The sequence below is a fragment of the Chelmon rostratus genome, chromosome 22 (assembly GCF_017976325.1).
Source record: "Chelmon rostratus isolate fCheRos1 chromosome 22, fCheRos1.pri, whole genome shotgun sequence".
Lineage (NCBI taxonomy): Eukaryota > Metazoa > Chordata > Actinopteri > Chaetodontiformes > Chaetodontidae > Chelmon > Chelmon rostratus.
The window spans coordinates 20,396,898-20,419,638 of record NC_055679.1 but is presented as its reverse complement, the minus strand read 5'-3'; the positions used below and the strand labels follow the sequence as shown (position 1 = coordinate 20,419,638).

Below are 22,741 nucleotides of genomic sequence, written 5' to 3'. Positions count from 1 at the left end.
TGGTCTTTTATTGTTCCATAGGAATTTGTTGCATAACCTGTCGAACTGCTTAAAATATTTTGGGGGGATCTTCACTGGGAGTGCTTGTAAAAGGTAACTGAATTTGGGGGTGCAATTCATTTTTATTACATTAACCTTGCCCCAGAGGGAAAGCAACAGTGGAGACCACCGTTCTATATCAATCTTAAATTTGTTTAAAAGGGGCTCAAAATTAACCTGGACCAAATCATTCAGCGACGGAGGAAAGAGGATACCTAAATATTTAATACCTGACTGGGGCCAGGAGAAATCCCCAGGTTGGAATAAGGTCTTAGGACAGTAGGATGTCAGAGGAAGTGCCTCTGATTTGGCCCAGTTCACTTTGTATCCTGATAATTTGGAGAATGATTTAATAATTTTAAACAAAGCAGGGAGAGAGCGTTCTGGCTCTGTTACCAGGACCAGGGCATCATCCGCATAAAGCATAAGTTTATGACTACTACTGTCTGCTTGGATACCTGGAAAGTCAGGGTCCCTACGGATAGCTGCTGCTAAAGGTTCCAGCGCCAATGCAAAAAGTAATGGGCTCAAAGGGCATCCCTGCCTAGTACCTCTCCGGAGCTCAAATGACTGCGAGATTATGCTATTTGTCGTCACTGAAGCCCTGGGATTGGTGTATAAAAGTTTGACCCAGCTGATAAATATCCTACCAAAACCAAAGGCCTCAAGGGTGGAGAATAAGAAATGCCACTCCACCCTGTCGAATGCCTTTTCGGCATCCAATGAGAGGGCTACAGCAGGAGAGGTCACGTTTTGAGAGGTCCACATGATGTCAATTAAACGTCTGATATTATCAGCAGGGCTTCGAGTGCGAATAAAGCCAACTTGATCGGGGTGGATCAGTTTTGTGATCACCTTATCCAGCCTTACAGCTAGAATCTTAGCAAGAATTTTACTGTCACAACTAATCAGACTGATTGGCCTGTAATTTCTACAGTCTAACGGATCCTTATCTTTTTTTAAAATGAGAGAGATTAATGCCTCAGAAAGTGTGGGGGGCAGACTGCCCTTATCCAGAGCCTCACTATACATCTGCAAAAGTAAAGGAGACAGCTCTTCAGCATACGCCTTGAAAAATTCTGCTGTGAAGCCATCTGGGCCTGGCGCCTTGCCAGATGGAAGGCCTCTAATAACATCAGCTATCTCCTGAATTGTGATTGGCGCATCAAGTAAGTTTACCTGGTCCGTTGATAAGGTGGGGAGAGCAAGAGAGGTCAAAAATGCTTGTGTCTCCTGTTGGTCAACTTGTGCTTCTGACGAGTAAAGTGTTGCATAAAACTCTCTAAATGTCTTACTTATCTCAGTGGGATCACGCGTGAGGGCCCCGCCTTCTGTCTTAATTGCTGCTATTGTGCTCTGAGCCTCTCTCTGTTTAATGTATCTTGCCAATAGTCTTCCTGCTTTGTCGCCTTCTTCAAAATGTTTTTGCCTTGCTCTGAAGAGGGAAAACTCAGCCTTCTGAGTCAAAATGGAATTAAGTTCATATTTTAGTCTAGTCAGATTGGTCAAATTTGAAGGGGTCATATTTTGCTTAAATACAGCCTCAGCTGCATAGATCTTTTTCGGTGTCCACCTGTCTGATTGTCTGCCCCGCCCTGATTGTCTCCACCTGTTCCTTGTTACCTCGTGTATATATAGCCTGCATTTCCCTCGTCTTCCCCAGTGATCCATGTCAGTCCAGCGTTTTTGTCTTGCCTACCTGTCCTCAGTGTCCTTAGCAGCTTTTGTTTGTATTTAGCAGTCTTTGAACACCCTGAGTTACTGTTTTGTATTGAGAGATCTTTTTGTTATTAAAACCAGCCTGGAACCCCCCCCGTCTGAGTCGTGCATTTGAGTCCAGAACCTTGCGCCTGAGCGCTTGTATTAGCCAGGTGTTTCTGTCTGTCTGTGGACCGGTTGTGTCAGTGTAACAGCTCCTACTGTCAACTGTGGAAGATGCAGGTATGAGATTTCAAAGGTGAGTAAAATGAGAGCACACAACAAATCAATTAACAAATCAACACCAACCTGGCTGCAAATCAGAGCGCAAACAACTTGGACTGCTTGTTTCTCAAAGACATAAAAAGTCCTGTGCGTCATTTCCCGCTTATATTTAATAGGAAAACACCGACAGGTCAACACAGACAGGTCAGGTCGGGGATTCCTCCTGGTGGAGGATCCAGTAATGTGAGGTTATTTCATTCATTCAGTTGTCACAGTTTTTAATGTTTGTGTTACTTACCTCTCTTCTCATTGTAGCTCATTTCACTTCCTGCCTTGGTTTATGTCCCGCCTGTGTGATTTTGTGCCACGCTCTGATGCCCTTTCCTTGTGTTTTCTGTGTGTTTTGGGGTCTTTGCTTTGTTTTTTCTCCACCTTGCCTGTTTTTTTTTTTAAACTTTTGACTCTCTGTTTCCCGCTGGATTTGTTTCAGTCTGAACTGCTTTCTCTGGTTTTTACGCTTGCCTGCCATCATTTGAACTGCACCAGCTCCAGCTACACCTCCATAGTCTGCATGTGGGTCCTCTTGGTTCCCCCTACCCTGCTTGCACAAGTGTCTCCGATGTTTTAATCTCCTCTGTCACTGAGCAGAGGAAGAGGAGAGGGGAGTATGGAGAGGACAACCCTGCCACCCCCCACCTTTGCTCAAACAGCCATGGAAACCACACGGGGTTACCACAGTAACAAGGAGCCCATACATCCTCTCGCCACAACAAGCCATCAACATGTGTGTTCAGAACTCCATCCAGAAAACGGAGGTTTTTATTGTGTCTGAAAACAGTTATTTTTTAATGTTCTGCACATCGTCACCCTTCATATAAACTGAGCCAGATTTATATTCTGGTTTAACAATGTTCTAATTTTTTTTTTTTTTTGTAAAAACAACCTGTATATGTTTTCCCCAAAATCAAAATTAAGCACTAAAGACAAATTTAAGTGGAACATGAACATTTAAAGGAGAACTGTACTTTTCTAGTTCTGCACCAAAACCATGAAATGAAATTAATAAAGTGTCTGTCTTTATCAACAAGTGAAATTAAATATATACTGCAGTTAAACCAAATAGTGTTAAAGGTGCACGTTTCCTTTAAAATGAGTCCAGGTGTGTCGGCAGCAGACATGACAATTGAGCTCACGATCTAGTTTCTCCCAGTAAGTTCTTGACGTCCAGCTGCTTGGAATGAAAGGTAATGTATGTATAGATTCTGCTTGATCAAGGATAAGAACCTATATTATATGTTATTCTTGCATGTGTACATGATGTTCACTTATTAATGAATGTGATATTTCTATTATCCCTGAAATCCTTAATTTGAGGTGTCAGAGCTGTAAATAACATGCGAAGCGGCATATTGGTATTGGTATATATATATCTGAAGCCAGTCATCCTGACCTCGGTTGTGGTAGCTGGACCTTCATATGTGGGAAGAGAAGGAGGACCTTGGTTCAACTCCAACTGTTATTGGCTTTTCTGGTTGCCAGTGTAACCCCCCCTGTGTGTCTGCATTGTGTTCTGGTGAAGAATAAGGGGACAGTAGGCAGCGCTGGGTCTCTGGTCTTAAAATTAATGCAGCTCTGTGGCAATAACAGAAATACAGAACAGTAAGCCGCATGTGTGTGCATTCACCCGGCTTGGCTCCCCCAATAAAAAACAGAATAAATGCTCTTAACAATGGATGGCAGTTTTCCTCTGCATGCTAGCAAAGAGGCTAACTTAATACACTAAGACTGGCCTTTCTCTTCGGGCAAAACTCTTTAGAAATATCAGTTAATGGCATTGAATTTCTGCTGGACTCTCACCGGACGAGTTATTACACAGAACAAGGACTCACAAGGACTTCTGATCAAGGTATCTTCACTGCGGTGGATTGTCTCGACCTTTGCGGATGTTACCAGACCGTTTGTCAGAGCGTTATCGATCTGTGGATCGCTGAGCGGTATAATCGGTAAGTTGCTTGAATTTGCGTCAGTTTTAAACACGGTGCTTTGTCTGCTGTTCAATGTTTTGATTGTAACTCTGAAGTGGTTTGCATCAAGTGATTCGCAGAAATCTAAACTTTGAAATGGTGTTTAGTAAGAATATGGACGTGGAGGAAGAAGGGTGAGGGATGAGAGGATTGAATAGCTCTCAGAGGGTGCTGATGGGAAGGGCTGGGCTCCTTCGGCTTTGGGATGCGTCACGTGCTCGTGTTTTGCTCCTTGAGCGGTTTGAAAGGTTTGGTTTTCTCTTTGGAGAAATGGAAGGAGGGATGAGTGTGGCGAATGCATATCACGGTTGTTTCACCTGTTGCTCAAGACACCGCACCTCGAGCGGGTCGTTCGGAGCCAAAGATGGGATGTTACTCTGGAGCTTCTGGTAGGCGCGGGAAAGCCGGGAGCGTCAGGAGATATGGTTTGCTGGGCGAACCGTGTGCGCTGTCGGAGGTGGATTTAGGGGATGGAGAGGACTTCAGGAGTGTGGTGATCTTCAAACAGATCGCAGTCTGAAGGGTTGAAAATGAGCTCCTGGTTCGTGGTGTCAGGTGGACTTGCTGTCGTGTTCGTTTGTCAAAGACCAAGTCAAAGTAATAAGTGAAAGCCTGATTTGTCCTCTTGGAGCTTCAATAATCACAATTTTTACTGTTCACCTCGGCACAGTCGTCTTATGCTCATTACTTTGAATAATAAACAGTTCTGGGGTATTGGTAGTGTTATAAAGGGGACATGAGGACATTTCATGATAGGTTCCCATTACAGCAAGTTAGAAACTGGACCCAGGTAATACGACTGCCATATCGTTCAGTCCCAGAGTTCCCAGAATTCATCCTGACTCATCACATTTAGTGTTTTATAACTGTGGTGAGGAGCTTTGGTCTCACTGCGGCTGCTTCTGTTACTCCCTGCAACATTTCAAACTGATCTGCTGTCCAAAAACAAAGAAAAGACACATTTTTGATTAAAGATAGTGGCATTCACAGCTCACTATCACTACATAAATACTGCGTACTTTCAACAGTGGCTCAATTATCATTGTGCTACCTCGCTCAGCGATGCTAAAGAGATTTAACAATGAAACTCATCCAGACTATTATCATTACTAAGACATATCATTATGCAGTCGAGTATTTCCCAGTGGAGTATTAGTACTATGGCTTCAGTAAATACTTCCTCTGCCTGATGATAACCACAGCGTGTAAGCAGCAGGTTGAACTAACAGGCCTCCTGTTGGTTTAAAGTCTTGCAGCATGCTGGCCTACTTATCCTGCTCATTAATACTCTGTAAGCCCCTGCTAATGCTCAACACACACACACACACACACATACACACACACAGTGTCACAGTCACACAGCGACAGGCCGGTCTCTGTTCCCTCGGAGGGAAAAAGCTGAACAATAAACCGAGACTCTGAAAACATGAAAATATGACAACATGAGGCAGAGAGGAGGAGGCCTGAACGGACCGCGGGCGAGAGACACTGACTGTCTGTAGACCAACAGCAGAGAGAGAGAGAGTGAGTGGTTCATTTACTATTATATACATGTTTGTCTTTATCTTCATGTCATCTAACAAGTGAATTATCATGAGTTTGACTGGAGGAAAATATCACAACAAACAGGCTTTAAATGTTGTAGGTTTAACCCTAACCCTTAACTTAACCTGACCACACCTGAACTTTACCTCTGATCAAACCTTAACTTTACCTCTGATCAAACCTTAACTTTACCTTAACTTTACCTCTGATCAAACCTTAACTTTACCTCTGATCAAACCTTAACTTTACCTTAACTTTACCTCTGATCAAACCTTAACTTTACCTCTGATCAAACCTTAACTTTACCTCTGATCAAACCTTAACTTTACCTTAACTTTACCTCTGATCAAACCTTAACTTTACCTCTGATCAAACCTTAACTTTACCTCTGATCAAACCTTAACTTTACCTCTGATCAAACCTTAACTTTACCTTAACTTTACCTCTGATCAAACCTTAACTTTACCTCTGATCACACCTTAACTTTACCTCTGATCAAACCTTAACTTTACCTCTGATCAAACCTTAACTTTACCTCTGATCAAACCTTAACTTTACCTCTGATCAAACCTTAACTTTACCTTAACTTTACCTCTGATCAAACCTTAACTTTACCTCTGATCACACCTTAACTTTACCTCTGATCACACCTTAACTTTACCTCTGATCAAACCTTAACTTTACCTCTGATCAAACCTTAACTTTACCTTAACTTTACCTCTGATCAAACCTTAACTTTACCTCTGATCACACCTTAACTTTACCTCTGATCAAACCTTAACTTTACCTCTGATCACACCTTAACTTTACCTCTGATCACACCTTAACTTTACCTCTGATCAAACCTTAACTTTACCTTAACTTTACCTCTGATCAAACCTTAACTTTACCTCTGATCAAACCTTAACTTTACCTTAACTTTACCTCTGATCAAACCTTAACTTTACCTTAACTTTACCTCTGATCACACCTTAACTTTACCTCTGATCAAACCTTAACTTTACCTCTGATCACACCTTAACTTTAACTCTGATCAAACTTTAACCTTAACTTTAACTCTGATCAAACCTTAACTTTACCTCTGATCAAACCTTAACTTTACCTTAACTTTACCTCTGATCAAACCTTAACTTTAACTCTGATCAAACCTTAACTTTACCTCTGATCAAACCTTAACTTTACCTCTGATCAAACCTTAACTTTACCTTAACTTTACCTCTGATCAAACCTTAACTTTACCTTAACTTTACCTCTGATCAAACCTTAACTTTAACTCTGATCAAACCTTAACTTTAACTCTGATCAAACCTTAACTTTACCTCTGACCCTGCGACATCCTGATGAACTTCAGTAGAGAACATACACCCAAATATTTAATTTTGAGGTTTCCAGGAACTCTCCCAGGTTGTGATTGAGGCACCTTTGACCCCCTCCCTTAGACCACATAACCCCCCTGAGAGCCAAAGTAATTCTCACACTGTGTAAATGTGTGCGGAAGCGAAATAAAATCTATTTTGCTTTGTTTCCATCCATGCAGAGAATAAGGGAAGTAGACTAATCTTCAGAATCAGCTGATTGACTGCGTGAACACCGGAGGTAGACACAATAATACAAACACCTGACCAATCAAATGCAACCCCAACAGTCCTGCTGTAATCCTGCATTAAATCCTGCCACAGTTTCTGTTCATTTCACCCGCTGCCTTCTAGATCAAAATGTCTCTATGATCGTCTTGTGGACACAATAATAGGAACAGTATCACAAAGTGTACGTCTTCACAGAGGAGACAGAGTTTAATCAGCTGCTCTGATACAAACTCTGACAGAACCACGATATTAGAAATTACTGCCAGACTGCTGATGATGCTGTAGTCTGTGGGTGTTACTGGGGTTCATGTTTTGATGTGGAAACAAAAGAAATCTGCCTTCACGACATTTTTAAATGTTCGATTAGTAAAGTGTGTGAAAGTAAATTTAATGTATGCAACTGAAAATCAAAACTCAAAAGTCTTGTGTTCATTAATTCTTCCACATTATTAAATGAGCTCAGTTTGATCACGTCGTCACGAACACATGGTGACTCACTGTTTGTTCGTTAACTGCTCTGAGGTCAGTTCTCTGTGACCTCTCCATGTTTCTACTGGAGGGCAACGAGAAGTGCAGGTGCTGACTTCTCATGTAAATGTTCAGTTTATTAAATGTCTCAGTTTCACTTCAATTCAGTTTTATTTTATTTATGTAAATTAGTTGTCTCAGGACACTTTACATTTAGAGCAGGTACAGACCAAACTCTTCATCTACAGACACCAACAGTTCCCTCATGAGAGAGACAGAGAGGTCGGGATGGACAGAATTACGATCACTGTACTGACAGCTCTGACAGATTGTAGCTGTATGAAGTATATATACCATAGTATATGTGATATATTTATGTATGTGATGTATTTACACATTAATAGCAGATGTATAAGCATAATACAGCACTGTGGATAATAATAATGGTAGTGTAGCTCATAGTGATAGAAGCTGCTCCGACTCCAAATATAATAGAGATAATAAATAAAGGAAAAGCTCAGATTCCAGAAATGAACGTGGATTTCACAGCTTCAGTCAGTGCTAGAGGACACTTACACTGTCTGAATATGAATGAGGTAAGGATGAGAGACCGACCCATGTTCAGCTGGAAACAGGAACAGCTCAGAGCTTTAATTAGTCATGAAGAGAAAAGGTCTGCTTTTAGGTTTTAGGATGAAAACAATCAGAGGACAGAACAGCAGGTCAGAGGTCGGGCACACTGTGCTACAAGCTGTGCCAGTGCCATGCAGTGCTAACGCTTCCTGTCTCCTCAGTGGGACCTGTTGGGCTGATGGACTATTGCTTGTCCACGTCAAAACAATACGTCACAGATGCAGGACAAACTTAATGATTGATTATTATATTATTGTATTGAGACAGCAGTCTCTGCTGCTCATCAACAAGCCACATGTTGAATATCACAGATCTCTCCAGCTGGATAAATCTGACCTGGGGTGGGATCAGCTGTGTTGAAATGACACACATCCTCAGACAGGTTTCCAGATGGTGTGAAAAGACAGCAGGAAGTCAGCCTGATCCAAGGTGAGAGCAGTCACATGACCTCTGGCACCACCCTCAGGTCAAACTCAGGGGGGTGCTGTGGTTGAAGACTGTTGGTGCCGCTTCACCGATGATGTTACGACACTGATTCAACTGTTCTTCAGGTGGAGGTGTGAAAGTGGAGGAGGGGGAGGAAGATGCTGTTGCCCTGGAGGCTGCTCCTCTGGCAGGTGGCTCTCACCTTATTCCATCATGCTGTTACAGGTAAGATGAAATACAGGGAATTATTGACAAGGAGCAGCAAATCATCTACGATGTACTTAAATGTAATTTTCCCATGTTTCTGTTCAGGTCATGTCACGATTCTTCAGTCAGGCTGTTTTAACTCTACTTACTAAAATAATTACTCTTAAATGGACAAGGCAAATGTTAACTGCTGCAGTCAACCTCTGCGACCACTGAACATGAGAAACCGCTGATTGGTTAGAGCTCAATGACCCCCAATCAAACCACATCTGCTGTACGATACAAGTAAAGCTGCAACCGACAGTAAATTTCCCATTTGATCTATAAAACATCCTACAACGGTGAAACATGTTTCTGTGTGTTTGTCAGTCTTGTCTGACCAACAGTCTAAACCCACAGAAGTTTGGTTTACTGTGATGACCAAAGGTGTGATTATCAGACTCATGCTCCATTAAATATTCTATCAGCTGACTAATTGATTAATCAGTTAACTGTTTCAGCTCTAGCTGCCAGTTTTTGTCTTAATTTTTCCAATAACTCCTGCACCTCTCCGCTGTGTGTTACCAATCAAAAGACAGAAAGACTCATAAAGATCCTGGAGCTTTATTAGAGATAACTAAGTCAAACCTTTTCTCCGCCTTCCTTCAGGGACTGTAACTATCCGATCAGAGAAAATGTTCACCGTCACTCCTGACGCTTGCTGTTTCAGGCACATTTCGGTCCGTGTTAGCTAACCTAAGCCCTGGTTCATCAACTGTGTTTGGTCCTCAGCTAGCCTGTGTCTGGGGGGGTCAGACATCTTTGCATCTGTCAGAGAGAACAGTCCGATGGGTCAGTTCATCTCTAACCTCAGCATCAGCGGAGAACCAGGAGCTAACGCTGTTCGACTGTGTCTGACTGGAGACAATGCCGACTGGTTCTACTTAGAGGGTCGCACCATCCGACTGAACGCCTCCGTGTCCAGAGTCCTCGACCGAGAGGTACGCCTGGATCTTTGAAACATGCCTCACCTGCACCTGCAGTTTGATCACCTGTCACCTGGATGATCTGGACGTGTGTTTGTCTCCCAGGTTCAGGGATCAGTGCTGATAGCAGAGCTGACCTGTTATGAGGATGATGTCATACAGGTAGGTTACCTGTCTGATATTAACAACAGTGGACAAAAAAATGTGTCGCCAACAGTAAATGAGCTGTTCGTCTCCTCAGAGTCAGTACAGGATCCTGGTGGAGATCCTGAATGAAAATGACAACAAACCGAACTTCCTGGAGGAGACGATTCACCCGTTCACCATCAGTGAGGTACGTCTGGAGGACTGGAGCTGGTTTATAGCAGACATGACAGAGTGATAGAAAATAAAGTGAAAAGCAACAGAAGCTCAGATTAACACCATTCAGCACGGCAACGACAGACTGCTCTCACCCCGTCAACCATTTCACTCAGCTTCTGTAACAGCACTGATCCAGAGTCAGACCACATCCTCAACTCCTCAGTCACTCATGTGTTGCTCATCAGCTGCAGCAGTATGAACACTATTCTACATCATGAGAAGTGACATGACAGGGTCGACAGTTCCTACCAAACACGTGGAAACAGTGACAAAATATTGAAATAATGATACAAAGCAGCCAACGAGGACACTCAGCACGTTGGTGTGTATGATTTGGGACATGAAACTCTCACCGTACTGTGTGTTGACCCCTTTAGCTTTAGCGATGGTTTGCAGTCTTCAGTGAGTGTTGTGGATGAGCTCTCACTGAACTGAATGGCTGAGATCTCCTCAAAGCAGCTCAGTGATCCTGAGCCCAGCAGACTGTGCTGGTCCGATGGTGATGGTCCGATGGTGATGGTCCGAAGGATCCACTTGGATCCACTTGGCCTTGTGTTCTGGATCTTTGTCCTGTTGGAAAGTCAAAGCGTGTCCCATGTGCAGCTTCCAGGCTGATGATTTTCTGTATTTTCTGACAACCATCAGCTCTGACTGAAGCCCCTGTGCTGCTGGAGGTCCACCTCCACCCCCAGGCTGCACCGTCGGGATGGTGGCCTTCTCACCAGAGGCCCCGTTGAGTCCAAACACAGAGTTTATGTTTGATTCGGTCTCATCACTCTAAATGACGTCGTTCCAGAAGCTGGTTCACGTGTTGTAAGCAGGCTGTTTTGTGCTGTTGGTGCAGGAACGTCTTCTTCTGTTGACCCTGCAGCTCATTTCACTTTAACTTCCTTCTTATTGTGCATCTTCAGGCAGCTTCACCCCTTTCTCACAGAGCTGTCTGCACCCAGCTCAAGTCGTTTGTGGGGTTTTCTTTTCGGCCCGACTAGTTTTTCTTGCAGTTCTGGCTGAAACCGCCGTTCTAGCTGTCTCAGTATCAACAGAACCTCTATAACTCTGTAACTTCTTTATAAGCATTTGAACACTTTGAAAGTGGCATCTTCAAATCTATTGATATGTTTTTACGTCCATGTATGTGTGTGTGTTTGTTTTGTGTCTGCAGCTGACAGCAGTGGACAGCGTGGTTCTCACTGTGAAGGCAGTCGATGCAGATGGAGACATGATCAGTTACATCATCGATCAGTCATCGGTAAGGTGGAGCAGAGACCTGTCCACGTGCTTCTGTTCACATCTTTTATATGTGTCACCTGTCACCTGTTTCACATTACCTGTGACCTGTTCCCTGTAGCGTGACGCATGGTTCTTCAGGATCGATCTACCGAACAGCGGAAACATAGTTCTGAACAAACCTCTGGACTATGAGACCAGAACTCACCTGCAGGTGATCGTCTGGGCCCAGGTAACGCTCAGTCACCTGTTAGATGAACACGAGCCGGGACTCACATGACATCTGCTGATCTTTGGTTCAAAGAGAAACAGCTGAGTTTAACATGAAAGTTATTTAAAACAAGTTAACTCAATGAGAAAACAGACTAAAATATGATAAAGTTAAAGTCGACGTCTGAATTAAACACAAAGAAACACGGAGCAACAATAAACCAGGAGTTCAACAGATCCAACGAAGAAGAGATCTAAAAGAGACTTTGTAGAAAAATGTCGTCACATTTGTTTGAAACAACGAAAATAAAATGCTGGACCAATAAAACCACCAGCAATTAGTCTGAATTAGATGACTGAAATCTCACTGTCTGTTTCTTATTAGTACCAAATAAGAGAGTTATCTCTAGGAAACTTCTGGGAAATAATCTGAAAACTACAGTCACCAAAAATACTGCATTACTAGTTTTTCTACTGTGTGATGTGGTTGGTTTACAGCGTACAGTCACCGCTTGCTTGCTGCAGTAGTCTACAATATTTTCCTACTTCCTTTTAAAGTAGCAGAAAACAGAAATACTCAAGAAAGGTACAAGTACCTCGAAGCTGTTCTTAAACACAAAACTTCATCAAAATGTATTTACTTACTTTCCACAACTGATTAAAACTACTACTACTCCTAACAGAAGGGTACCAATAGTTTTATAGGCTATAGTAGTAGGTGCAGTACTATAGTTAGCAATAGGGGTAGCATTACAGCCTGCAGAGGTAGAGGTAGTAGAGGTAGTAGAGGTAGTAGAGGTAGTAGTAGTATCAGAAGTAGCAGTAGTTGAGAAAGAGAGTGAAAGAGAAATTTTGCAAACATCTTAATATTTCAGAGACGGACAGACAGACAGACAGAGAGAGAGAGAGAGAGCAACAGAGAGAGAGAGACAGAGAGAGACAGACGGACAGACGGACAGACAGACGGACAGACAGACAGACAGACAGACGGACAGACAGACAGACAGACAGACGGCGTTTGGTTGAATTTTAAGTGTAAAGTTTAAATGAAGTCTGTAGCTGAGAGCATGCAGAGCGTCTCAACGTGAAGGGAAGGGGATCTAAAGATTTCTACATTCACTTAGATGGACATATGTCCCCTAAAATTAGGGAGATTAATGGCAACATATTTCAATGGAAGGACATCTGGAGAGAAGAGTCAAACACAGGAGAATCCTGCTAAAAAGTCTGATACAAGTACATGTGCACAGTATCCGGCTGGTACTCAGTACTGGTATTAGTATCTGTATTTACTGATGCTTCGCTCTGTATGATGTGTGGAACAGGAAAATACTGTGGAGAAATTCAACACATCTGCTGTTCTGTCCGTGAACATCGAGGACGGGGACGACCAATATCCTCACTTCCTGCCCTGCACACCTGTCTCTCCAGGTGTTCCTGTCTGCACGAACCCGACCTACACTGCCAACATCACACACAAACAGCAGGTGAACAAGCGTCACACAGAAGTTCTTCAAATGTGAACTAATTCACATCAAAATGTTGTCACGTCATCGGTTAACCCGTCCTATTCTGTTTACTCTCATCCAGCTCATTTGGTTTTTTCACAGCAGTGAAAGGGTGCTCTTATTTTGAAATAAAGGCGAAATGAGTAGAGAGTTGAAACCATGGTCAGCCTTCATATGATTGGCTGAATGCTGATCATGTGATTGCATGCAGCGTAGCAACAGATTTATAGAAATAGCAAAAGTCTCGTTTCCTGTGTTCCTGCTTTGTTAGTGGCGTCACTTTGTTCTCCACAATGTTCCCTCTGTTTCAACACTTTGACCTCTGTGCAGCAGTCAGACATCACCAGGAAAGCTGTTCAGAGCACGAGGAATGTTGGGGTGCAGGATCGGTTGAAAAGTGTCAGGAAAGTCAGTTCAATAATTCAGTTAGTTCTAATTTTCCAATGGCATATCTCATTTCAGCCTTTGAAAGAGGCTGATACATGTGCTCATTTTCAGGTTGGAGGACAGAGAGACATTTGACATTTCTGGTAAATCAAACTGTTGAGACGATCTCAGGATTGATCTTTGTTGATTATTTAGTACTGTTACATGTATATGTGCGTATCGGCCTGCTTCTTTTCTTTCTTTCATATATTTGTTTTCTGTTTCAGGATGAAGTTCTGGTGTTTTCTCCTGGTCCGATCAGGGCGGAGGACGGAGACAGAGGAATCAACACTCCTCTGATCTACAGCATCCTGTCAGGTAAGAGCTGAACGTCATTATCACCGTGGAGACGGCCGTGTTTTACCACGACATTACAGGTGGTCATGTGTTACACGTGGTCGGTCATGGACTTGTTATTACAGTTAATTCACTTTAATGTAAATACACTGAGGCTGGTGGATTTTGCTGTTGAATGCTTTGTGTGTTACAGCACAGTTTAATCAATATAACTGCCCAGAAAGGAATCCCATCAGATCCCAGCAGTTACATCCAGGACTGGAGGAATAAGTGGCGAAGGACCCGAGGAGTTCAGGGTCCACTGGGGGGACGTTTTGGACCGCAGTGATTCATAAAGTGACTTTGGTCTAATTTGGAACTTTGTGTGTTCTTGCTTCTAGAACCACCTTTCTAGCTTTGCCTCATCTCTTTATACAGAATAAGGTTGGAAACCGTTTGGAAGCTTTTGCTGCTCACAATAATTTACAACAAAATCTGCTGTGGGTGACAGACGACGAGGGGTTTGGGGTAACACAATGGAAATAAATCCCGTCAGCCACCTGGAGGTCCTGCAGCATCCTCAGCAGCTGTCCTTCCTGTGATGTAACCTCTACAGCCCCCCAATACACAACTGCTTCATGCACCCAAAACACTCCTGGGAGCTGTAGGTGTTCAATGACAGAGCGAGCTGTACTTATGAGAGGACACACTGTCACAGAGCGAGCCTTCGACGTGGGCATCGACTCAACTCTGTAGCATCTACAACAAGACTAGAGCCTGACTCAGCGAAATCTAAAACAGCTGATCAATGATGTAGACACGGGACTCTCATGTTTGTTAAGAGTAAATAATGTCTCCTCTTGATGTTAGCAGACATTCAGTCTGTGTCTCCAGGTGTGTACAGGTGTGTTTGTGTGTTAGCAGGTGGTGATCAGGGCAGATTTGTGATCAACAACAGGACTGGTGAGATCCAGTTAACCAGACCTGTGATCAGCCAGCGACTGACAACAAACTTCACACTCAACGTCATGGTAACGACGCCACTTCCTATTTACACTTTTGAAAAGAATCGTCAGAGATCAAGGAGACTAATCTACCTGTTCTTGAATCCACCGCCACCCCCCTCCCTGCAGGTCTGCCAGGTGAACGACCGACTGAAGTACAGCGTGGCGTCTGTTCTGATTAGAGTTCTCAGTGAGAACATGTTCCCTCCGATCTTCAACAGAACCGTTTTTAAAGGTTTCATCATCCAGAGCTCTAGCCCCGCCTCCATTGTCTCCACCTATGGGAACCAGGTGTTACAGGTCCTGGTGTCAGACCGCGACTTCTCTGATGTAAGAACACCTGCTGGTCTGTCTGTATTGTAACCTGTATGATACCTGCTGAGTCGTCACTTTATTCAATCCGTTAAATAAGTTTACACATGGAGAAACCAACAACAGTGACCCACGGCTGAAACAGAAGCCAACACATTCAAAAACTCATGACGCCAAAAAATGAATAGAAAGACACCGAAGAATGTGGCCGGCTCACCTGAACTCACTCGTCATGTCTCGTACTCGTGACATAAAAATGGTTTATCCAAGTTTTTCACAGAGAAAGTTGGGACGTTATTTTTTTTATTAGTTTGCATGAATAACCAAAAGACTTGATGTTAATTTAGCTCCACGGTCAGTCAGGATAGTTCTGCAAGATGGAAAATATTCTGTGCAATAGCACTTTTTTCAGTTTCACATATTCTATCCAGAAGTTCACATCAGAACTGGTGGCCTGTGATCTGTACGGAGGGTGAATCTGAAGCCTCATCAGTTCAGTGTCAGCGCTCATAGACCACTGGACTGTGCTCCCGTACATAAAATGCAACTCCAACATATTTGTCTTCATCTCTTCTATACACACACATCCATCGACAGCCAGCTCGGAGCCATCAAAGGTATCATCCAGGTGTGTTTCTGAACATGAATAATGTCTGAAGGTCATCTCACGAACCTTTCTCCCACATATGTGTCAGTGAGCGAGGACTGAACCCTTCGACTGAACTTTCTATCACACGTGACACAAGAAAAGAGCAAAAACTGAACTAATGAACAACGAAGTTCCAACAGAAAGACATGAAAATGTTTTAAAGAAAAAACATGAATGAATGTAAACGAGTCACAGATCGCTGGATGAAACTGACCAGCAGCAGATTATTCAGATGTTCACCTGCACAGGTACGAAGCCTTTGTTTGGGAGATTTAAAGGGCTCATCGTTTGAATTAGTAGAGTAAAAAGTGACATCTGTCAATCATCATCATAGCATTGTTCACCTGGAGGTGGGGGTCTCGAATGCTTGACCAGTTCTGTAAGGACACTGGTGACCAGCACTGTAGCCTCCTTGTAGTTTCATGAATACTTTGCAGTTTGTTGTCCTTGGTTAGATCCTCTCCCTCCCCCCGAGGAAAGATGCATGTCCGACGTCTGCATTTGGTCGGTCAGGTGTTGTTGACTTACGAGCTTTCTGCTCACAAAGCTGTCCAATCACAGGGCCTGAATCCACACATCCACTACTCCCTCCATCCTCCATCTGGACTGTACCAAGTGACCCAGGGGGGGGTTCTGATAGCCAGGACGGACAAACTGCAGGCCTTTGACAGACACATACTTCAGGTGAGTCACCTTTAATGTACTGCTGTATTACACTAAGGCAGTATCATTCAAGTAATACTGTCTTTATCGCAGTATAGTACAACAATGCAGTATCTGAAGATTCTCAGTCCCCCAGGTAACCTCGTTCCAATGAGGGTTGTGATTTGTTGCTATGTGAATAAAAGTGAATTGAATTGAATCAAGGGCAGCTGGACATGGTTGGAGACAATCCTCATCCAAGAGGCTTCTTCAGTTCTGACTGACAAATGGGGAGTCCCAGAAATTTATGTTGTTATTGTCCTCTAATGAGCGTCCTGATGACTGTCCTGGTCAGTGTCCTGGTCAGTGTCCCGGTCAGTGTCCTGGTCAGTGTCCTGATCAGTGTCCCGGTCAGTGTCCCGGTCAGTGTCCTGGTCAGTGTCCTGATCAGTGTCCCGGTCAGTGTCCCGGTCAGTGTCCCGGTCAGTGTTCTGGTCAGTGTCCTGGTCAGTGTCCCGGTCAGTGTCCCGGTCAGTGTCCTGGTCAGTGTCCCGGTCAGTGTCCCGGTCAGTGTCCTGGTCAGTGTCCCGGTCAGTGTCCTGATCAGTGTCTTGATGAGCGTCCGTCCTGTGTTGAGCCATGCATTTGTTTAATGCTGGTTTACTTTCCTGATATAGAAGTCTGTCCGTCCCTCGCTGCATTGGACTGCAGACGGTAGGATTGCTTGTCTTGTGTCTGGGTGGGGGGGCCTTTCAGTGTCTTAGTGTTTGGCCGGGTCTGAAAAACACAGGGATGAGGTGTTTGTTGGCATTTCCTCTTCCTCACAGCTACACTAAAGTTCAAGCTGCATGCCGAGTTTATATTATGTCCATTCTAATGGCATTCTTTAGTCTTAATAATAATTAATTCCACCAAACCAATCAGGGTGGGAGCTCATAGATTGATGCATGACATCCTTGTTCAGGGTTGCGTGAAGCATCACCAGTGAGTATTGACTGTAGCTGAAGCTCTATGGTTCAGGAAACTAACTCTATTCAACAAATGTCAGTCTTCACATTTACTAGCTGCCTTAAGGAACAGTTCAACATTTACTGAAACCCTTTTCCCTCCTCGTAGACCACTGTCATGTCTTTATGCAGCTGGTTATCTTGGCTCAGCATGAAGACTAGAAATTGGGAAACGGCTGATAAAATCCAGCCTCCAGGAATGTTTCCATTCACAGAATATCCCAACATCAACGTATTCTCACTTCCAACTTGTCCCATATGAACATTGGTCAGGCCCCCTGGTGTCACTTTTTAAGTGTCCTCCTTTAGCATTGTTTTTTAACCTCTGTGGTAAATTTGCTTTAGCACAGGACATGAACCCGGTCTCCTCCATAGGTGAGCCTTTCTCACTCTTTATATTCTGTCTATAGAAGTCTACAGGACCGCCCTGCATGTCTCAAAAAGTGGCACCAAAGGGTCCTAACCAAGCATCCGTTTGTGACGAGTTGGGAGTGAGAACAGGTTGCCAACACATGACCCGTCGGGGGCTGTTTCTGCAGTGTTTGCTTCCACACTAAGTAAACACTTTTAATGATGAGTGAATCTACTACAACAAATAAAGAACATGCAGTCGTCTTGTCCTTGAACATATCATGACCATTCCCTTTTGAAATGTAATTTCAACATATTGTCTTATATATTCCTACCACAGATGTTCATCACAGTCATCATCACCACAGTTAATTATTATCATCATCATCATAAAAACCATGCTGAGAAACACGAGTTTCTTCAGACTGAGAACACAAACACAGACTGTCGGGTCCTCAGGTGTGTTTGGTCTCTTTGAAGCACTCAATCAGCAGGAGGACCAGAGTGAAGATTAAAACTAAAAGCTTCTCAGTGTGACTCCACTTCAACACCATCAGATCTGAGCAGGTACAATAAATACATCTGAGCAGGTGTTTCCTGTCCGTCAGGAAATATTTCTGACTGGATGCTCTGTGATGGACACATTTTGATCCCGATGATCGTGTGATCCTCCTGCTGTTTGTTACCAGAGATGAAGAGTGTTGGTGGTGAACCTGAACACAGTAACAGATGAAGATCAATTTGTTTTTGGCTGTGTGACGCTCTGCAGGTCGTAGCCAGAGATGAAGAATCAGGAGAAGAAGTTTCAGCTTCAGTGGACGTTGAAGTCCTGCAGAGAGGACAAACAGGTGAGAACACCTCCAGGAAAGAACCTGGAGTTACAAATGTAACTGTACACACACAAGAACACGCACACACACACACAAACACACACACAGACACACACACACACAGGCACACACACACACACAAACACACACACAGACACACACACACACAGGCACACACACACACACACACAGACACACACACACACACAGACACACACAGACACACACACACACAGACACACACACACACAGACACACACAGACACACACACACACACAGACACACACACACACACACAGACACACACACACACACGTGCTGATTTTGGCGTTCTTCTGTTTTCAGTACCTCGTGGTGCGTTCACTGAGCAGCAGTTGTTTGGAGACGTGGACAGCAGACTAGCAGGAGGAATCGCAGCAATGATCATGGTGTTGTTTCTGTCGTCCGTTCTGTTTCTGCTGCTTCGAACTATGAGGAGAAGACGAGGACCCAGAAATGCCGATGAACACGCAGCCGTTGACCTCGGAAAACATCCCAACGTGGTACGGACTGAATCACTGACATGTTAATACGACTGACGAGTTGTTTGAATCATTCAAACACCTCAAACATTTGCTTTGAAAAATGCAGTTTTTCTCTATAAGCTTCAACAATCTGTAATAAATATAATAGAGATGTGAAAACAGTGACGATGTGTTGGGTGTCTCTGGTAGTGATCATCAGCTGAATCCAGCCTGTCTCTTAGTCATGACCTTCATTTATGACTCATTTGCATTCATAATTAGGTTGTGCTGTGAACCAATCACCAGAGAGCGCCATATTAAAATGGCTAACTTTATAGCAGAAATAAACATGTTTACATCCTGGTACAAAAAACAGTTTTGTGCTCTATAACTAATTTCCCCTTCATGACTGTGTAGCTGTGAATGTTTATATAACTCACCCCTTTAAGGCTTAATGCTATAGAAAACCCTGCCACTGCTGCTGAGTGACAGCTGGCCTCTACATGCTTCAGTCGGCCGCTCAGCTCCACACAGGCTCCGCTACTGAGATGGTGATGGCTGGAGCCGCGCTCGCTGAGCTTCACGGCTCTTCAGAAACCTGTGGCTGATGTCACGGAGACTCAGCCCATGTTTGATGTAGGCTATGGTCCAGACTGTGGTGACGTTTAGGCAACAAATCATTTTGGGTCAGGGACAGATCCCGAATGCTGCTGATTTATTATGTATTAAAATGTATCGTGATCTTTCCTCAGCATTAAACAAGTGCTGTCAGTGCCTATAAGCATAAAAAGTCTGATTGTGCTGTACTCAGTAAGAGTGGACAGTAAATGCAAGATTGTGTATGTTGGCAGAAAACAAATGTTCAACAGTATCAACATTTTTGCTATTTGCTGCTAATTAGTTCTCTATAAATCCAACTTCCAGGAGGCAGGGCGAGCTGAATGTGCAGCTCCTCTCTTGTGGAGCTTCATGCTGAGTTTCAGCTCGTGGTTGATCTGTTTCATTGGTGCTGCTTACAGACAACAAGCTGTAAAAAGCCACTGAGGCTACCTGCTGAACAGCAGACACTTTGAGGCTAGCTGGGGAATATAGGCGAGCATCTAGCAGCTAAAAGAGAACAAACACTGGACTGACATTGATCAGGTGACACGGACATGCTGGATGATTCAACATATGATATATGATGGTTGTGTTTAGCACTGAAAACATCAGTCAGTTCTAAAAAGTCATTTCAGTCTTCATCTGAACAACATGAGGAAGTCTGTCCTGTGTATTCAGATGAAAGTTTAACCTCCTGATTCTCTGCACTGATATTTTCCATGTTGCCTCCTCCTCTGTAGAGTTTACTGTGGTTTCGGATGGTGAGTTTAAAGCTGCTCTTCAGTGCTGTGATGTGGTGATAGTCAGTGTGGACTTCCTGTGACGTGCTTCTGTTTATAGCCGACATCAGTGGGGTGTCCTCGCTGTGCGCTCTATTCACAGACAGCTGGTACATTTCAGGAATACATCTATAACTTTCCTGACTACTCATTTATTTAAATAAAGCACTTCACACAACGTTAAAGCAGGCAGAGACTGAGCTGCTCTGCATTTATAAATCCAGAATAAAACATAAAAGCAATCTTACTGCAAGCCTGACCACACAATGAATACTCTGTGAGCTAATATGAAACACTGGTAACATTTAGCATCATCAAGTTAACCCACCCAGATCAGTAAAGTGAGCTTCATGAATACAGAAACCACAGCTGCTGGGAATTACTCTCACTGTGTGTTGGTGGAGGCTTTCTGTAGTCCTGGATCAGAGGTCTGGACTGGGTTACAGATTCTACCAGTTTGTCCAACTAAGGTGATGTTTTAAATATTTAAATAGTTCCTCGTCAACATATTGAAAGTGAAACTAAAGTGTAGAAATTATTTTAAGATAAACTTCCTGCTGAACTGAAGCTGAACTTTCTGGTTGAGTGTTTGTTGGTAAAGTGGGACACTGAGACACCGACTGAGCTTTTCTGATTCTGTGTTTAATCTAAACCTCATTCAAACATCAATTTAGTCCATTCATGGTCCGAACAGCCAGTTAGAAGAAACTCAATCTGGACTCGACATAGTTGGAGGAACAGCCATTAAGGTGATAACCACACCTGTAGCTGCCAGTAGTTCCTCATTGGAAGCCGGCTGGTCTGAAAGACTGCGGTTCGACGCCAAATGAATAAAAATCCAGAAAAGATGGATTCTCACGCCGCGTGATCTCATGACTGTCCAACTGCCTTGAACCAGAATATGAGCTCGTCTCTGTGGGACGTGATGAAAGAAAACTGAACGAACTGAACCTGAAATCAAACTCTCTCTTTCTGGCTGACAGGTGAGCTCCAGTCGGCCAGTGTTCTCTCTGGAGGAGTCTCTATACGACAGCAAAGCTTTCAGGCATGAATATGAGTCTTCGTCACAGTCAGACAGTCTGCATGGCAGACAGGGAGTCTACACCAGGAGACACTCTCTGCTTCCTCCTCCTTCATCACCACCGAACGTTATCGTCAGTGATCCTGGAGGAAGATCCAGACTTCGCTCTGATCTGTTTCCTGTCGTAGAAAAACCAGAGTGGCGACCTGAGGCGACGGAGAGCGCTGAAACCCTCAGAGTGTCTGATGTCAGGGAGGGGTCGGCCACAGGTGTGTCCACAGGCGTTCACGATGATGACATCACAGCAGCGGACGCAGAGACTCTTCCGGGAGACAACGACACGAAAACAAACGGATGGGAGGAGACGTAACAGGAGTCAGAGGACCCGTTCAGGTCGACGGCGTCTGAAGACGAGTCCAGCTCAGAGGAAACTTCTCTGAAGCAGCTGAAGTAAATCTGAACCAGTTTCTATTCTCTTAAACAACCAAACCAACAACTTTGAACAAATGTAGAAACCATTTTATAAATGAAAACATCTGATTCAAACCGGCAGCTGACAGTCAAACAGTCTGGGTTCTTCACAGCAGCTTCATGAATGATTTTCCAACGGTCTTTTTCAGATATGCTGAACACTCGTTGGCTGCTTTTTAATTATGAAAGGTGTTTTTCCCAAATACTTCTCCACCTGTCCTCTCCTCTGCTGGAGAGTGGAGGAGCGATGGCAGAGGACTGAAGCAGGTGTGGCAGACGTAGGAGGGGGGGTTTTCTTTTGGTCATATAGTATATATAATATAAATTGGTGAAGAAGAAGTAACACTATCATTGTTTTTCAAATAAATAAATTGTTTTTCTCACACACACACATGCAAACACACACTTATAGTAATGAAACATGATACTCGGCTCTACAACATATTAAAATCTGCAGTTTATAATCTGTAGTAATAAAGTCACATTAAATCTGTCTATGACATGTCTGAACATGTTTATTGGTGTTGTGACGTTCATGAACGAACTGGTTCTTTTGAACGGCTCGTTAACATGAACGATGGGAACCGAGTCGCAGATGGGAACCGTTCTTTTTTTCATGGGGAGGGGCGCTGCCCAGCTGCGCGCTGCTTATTAGATATGCAAATAGCATCACGCCACCTTGTGCACGCTGCCTTCACGTGAGTGCGCCAGTAACAAAAAAAAGCAAAGCACTGTCAAAGCAGAG

The 22,741-nt window shown here is 43.7% G+C and overlaps 1 protein-coding gene across 1 annotated transcript; it reads left to right on the top strand.

The window, feature by feature from the left end:
* Positions 1–5,405: 5,405 nt before the first annotated feature.
* Positions 5,406–21,895, top strand: LOC121626106 (cadherin-related family member 5). Its single transcript, XM_041964466.1, has 15 exons — positions 5,406–5,510; positions 8,770–8,869; positions 9,623–9,831; positions 9,922–9,978; positions 10,058–10,150; positions 11,342–11,428; positions 11,528–11,638; positions 12,942–13,103; positions 13,778–13,868; positions 14,751–14,857; positions 14,960–15,160; positions 16,353–16,475; positions 18,561–18,639; positions 18,968–19,164; positions 21,488–21,895. Exons 2-15 carry the CDS (start codon positions 8,803–8,805, stop codon positions 21,893–21,895), a joined length of 1,992 nt encoding a protein of 663 aa, XP_041820400.1. The 5' UTR covers positions 5,406–5,510; positions 8,770–8,802.
* The last annotated feature ends 846 nt before the right edge of the window (positions 21,896–22,741 follow it).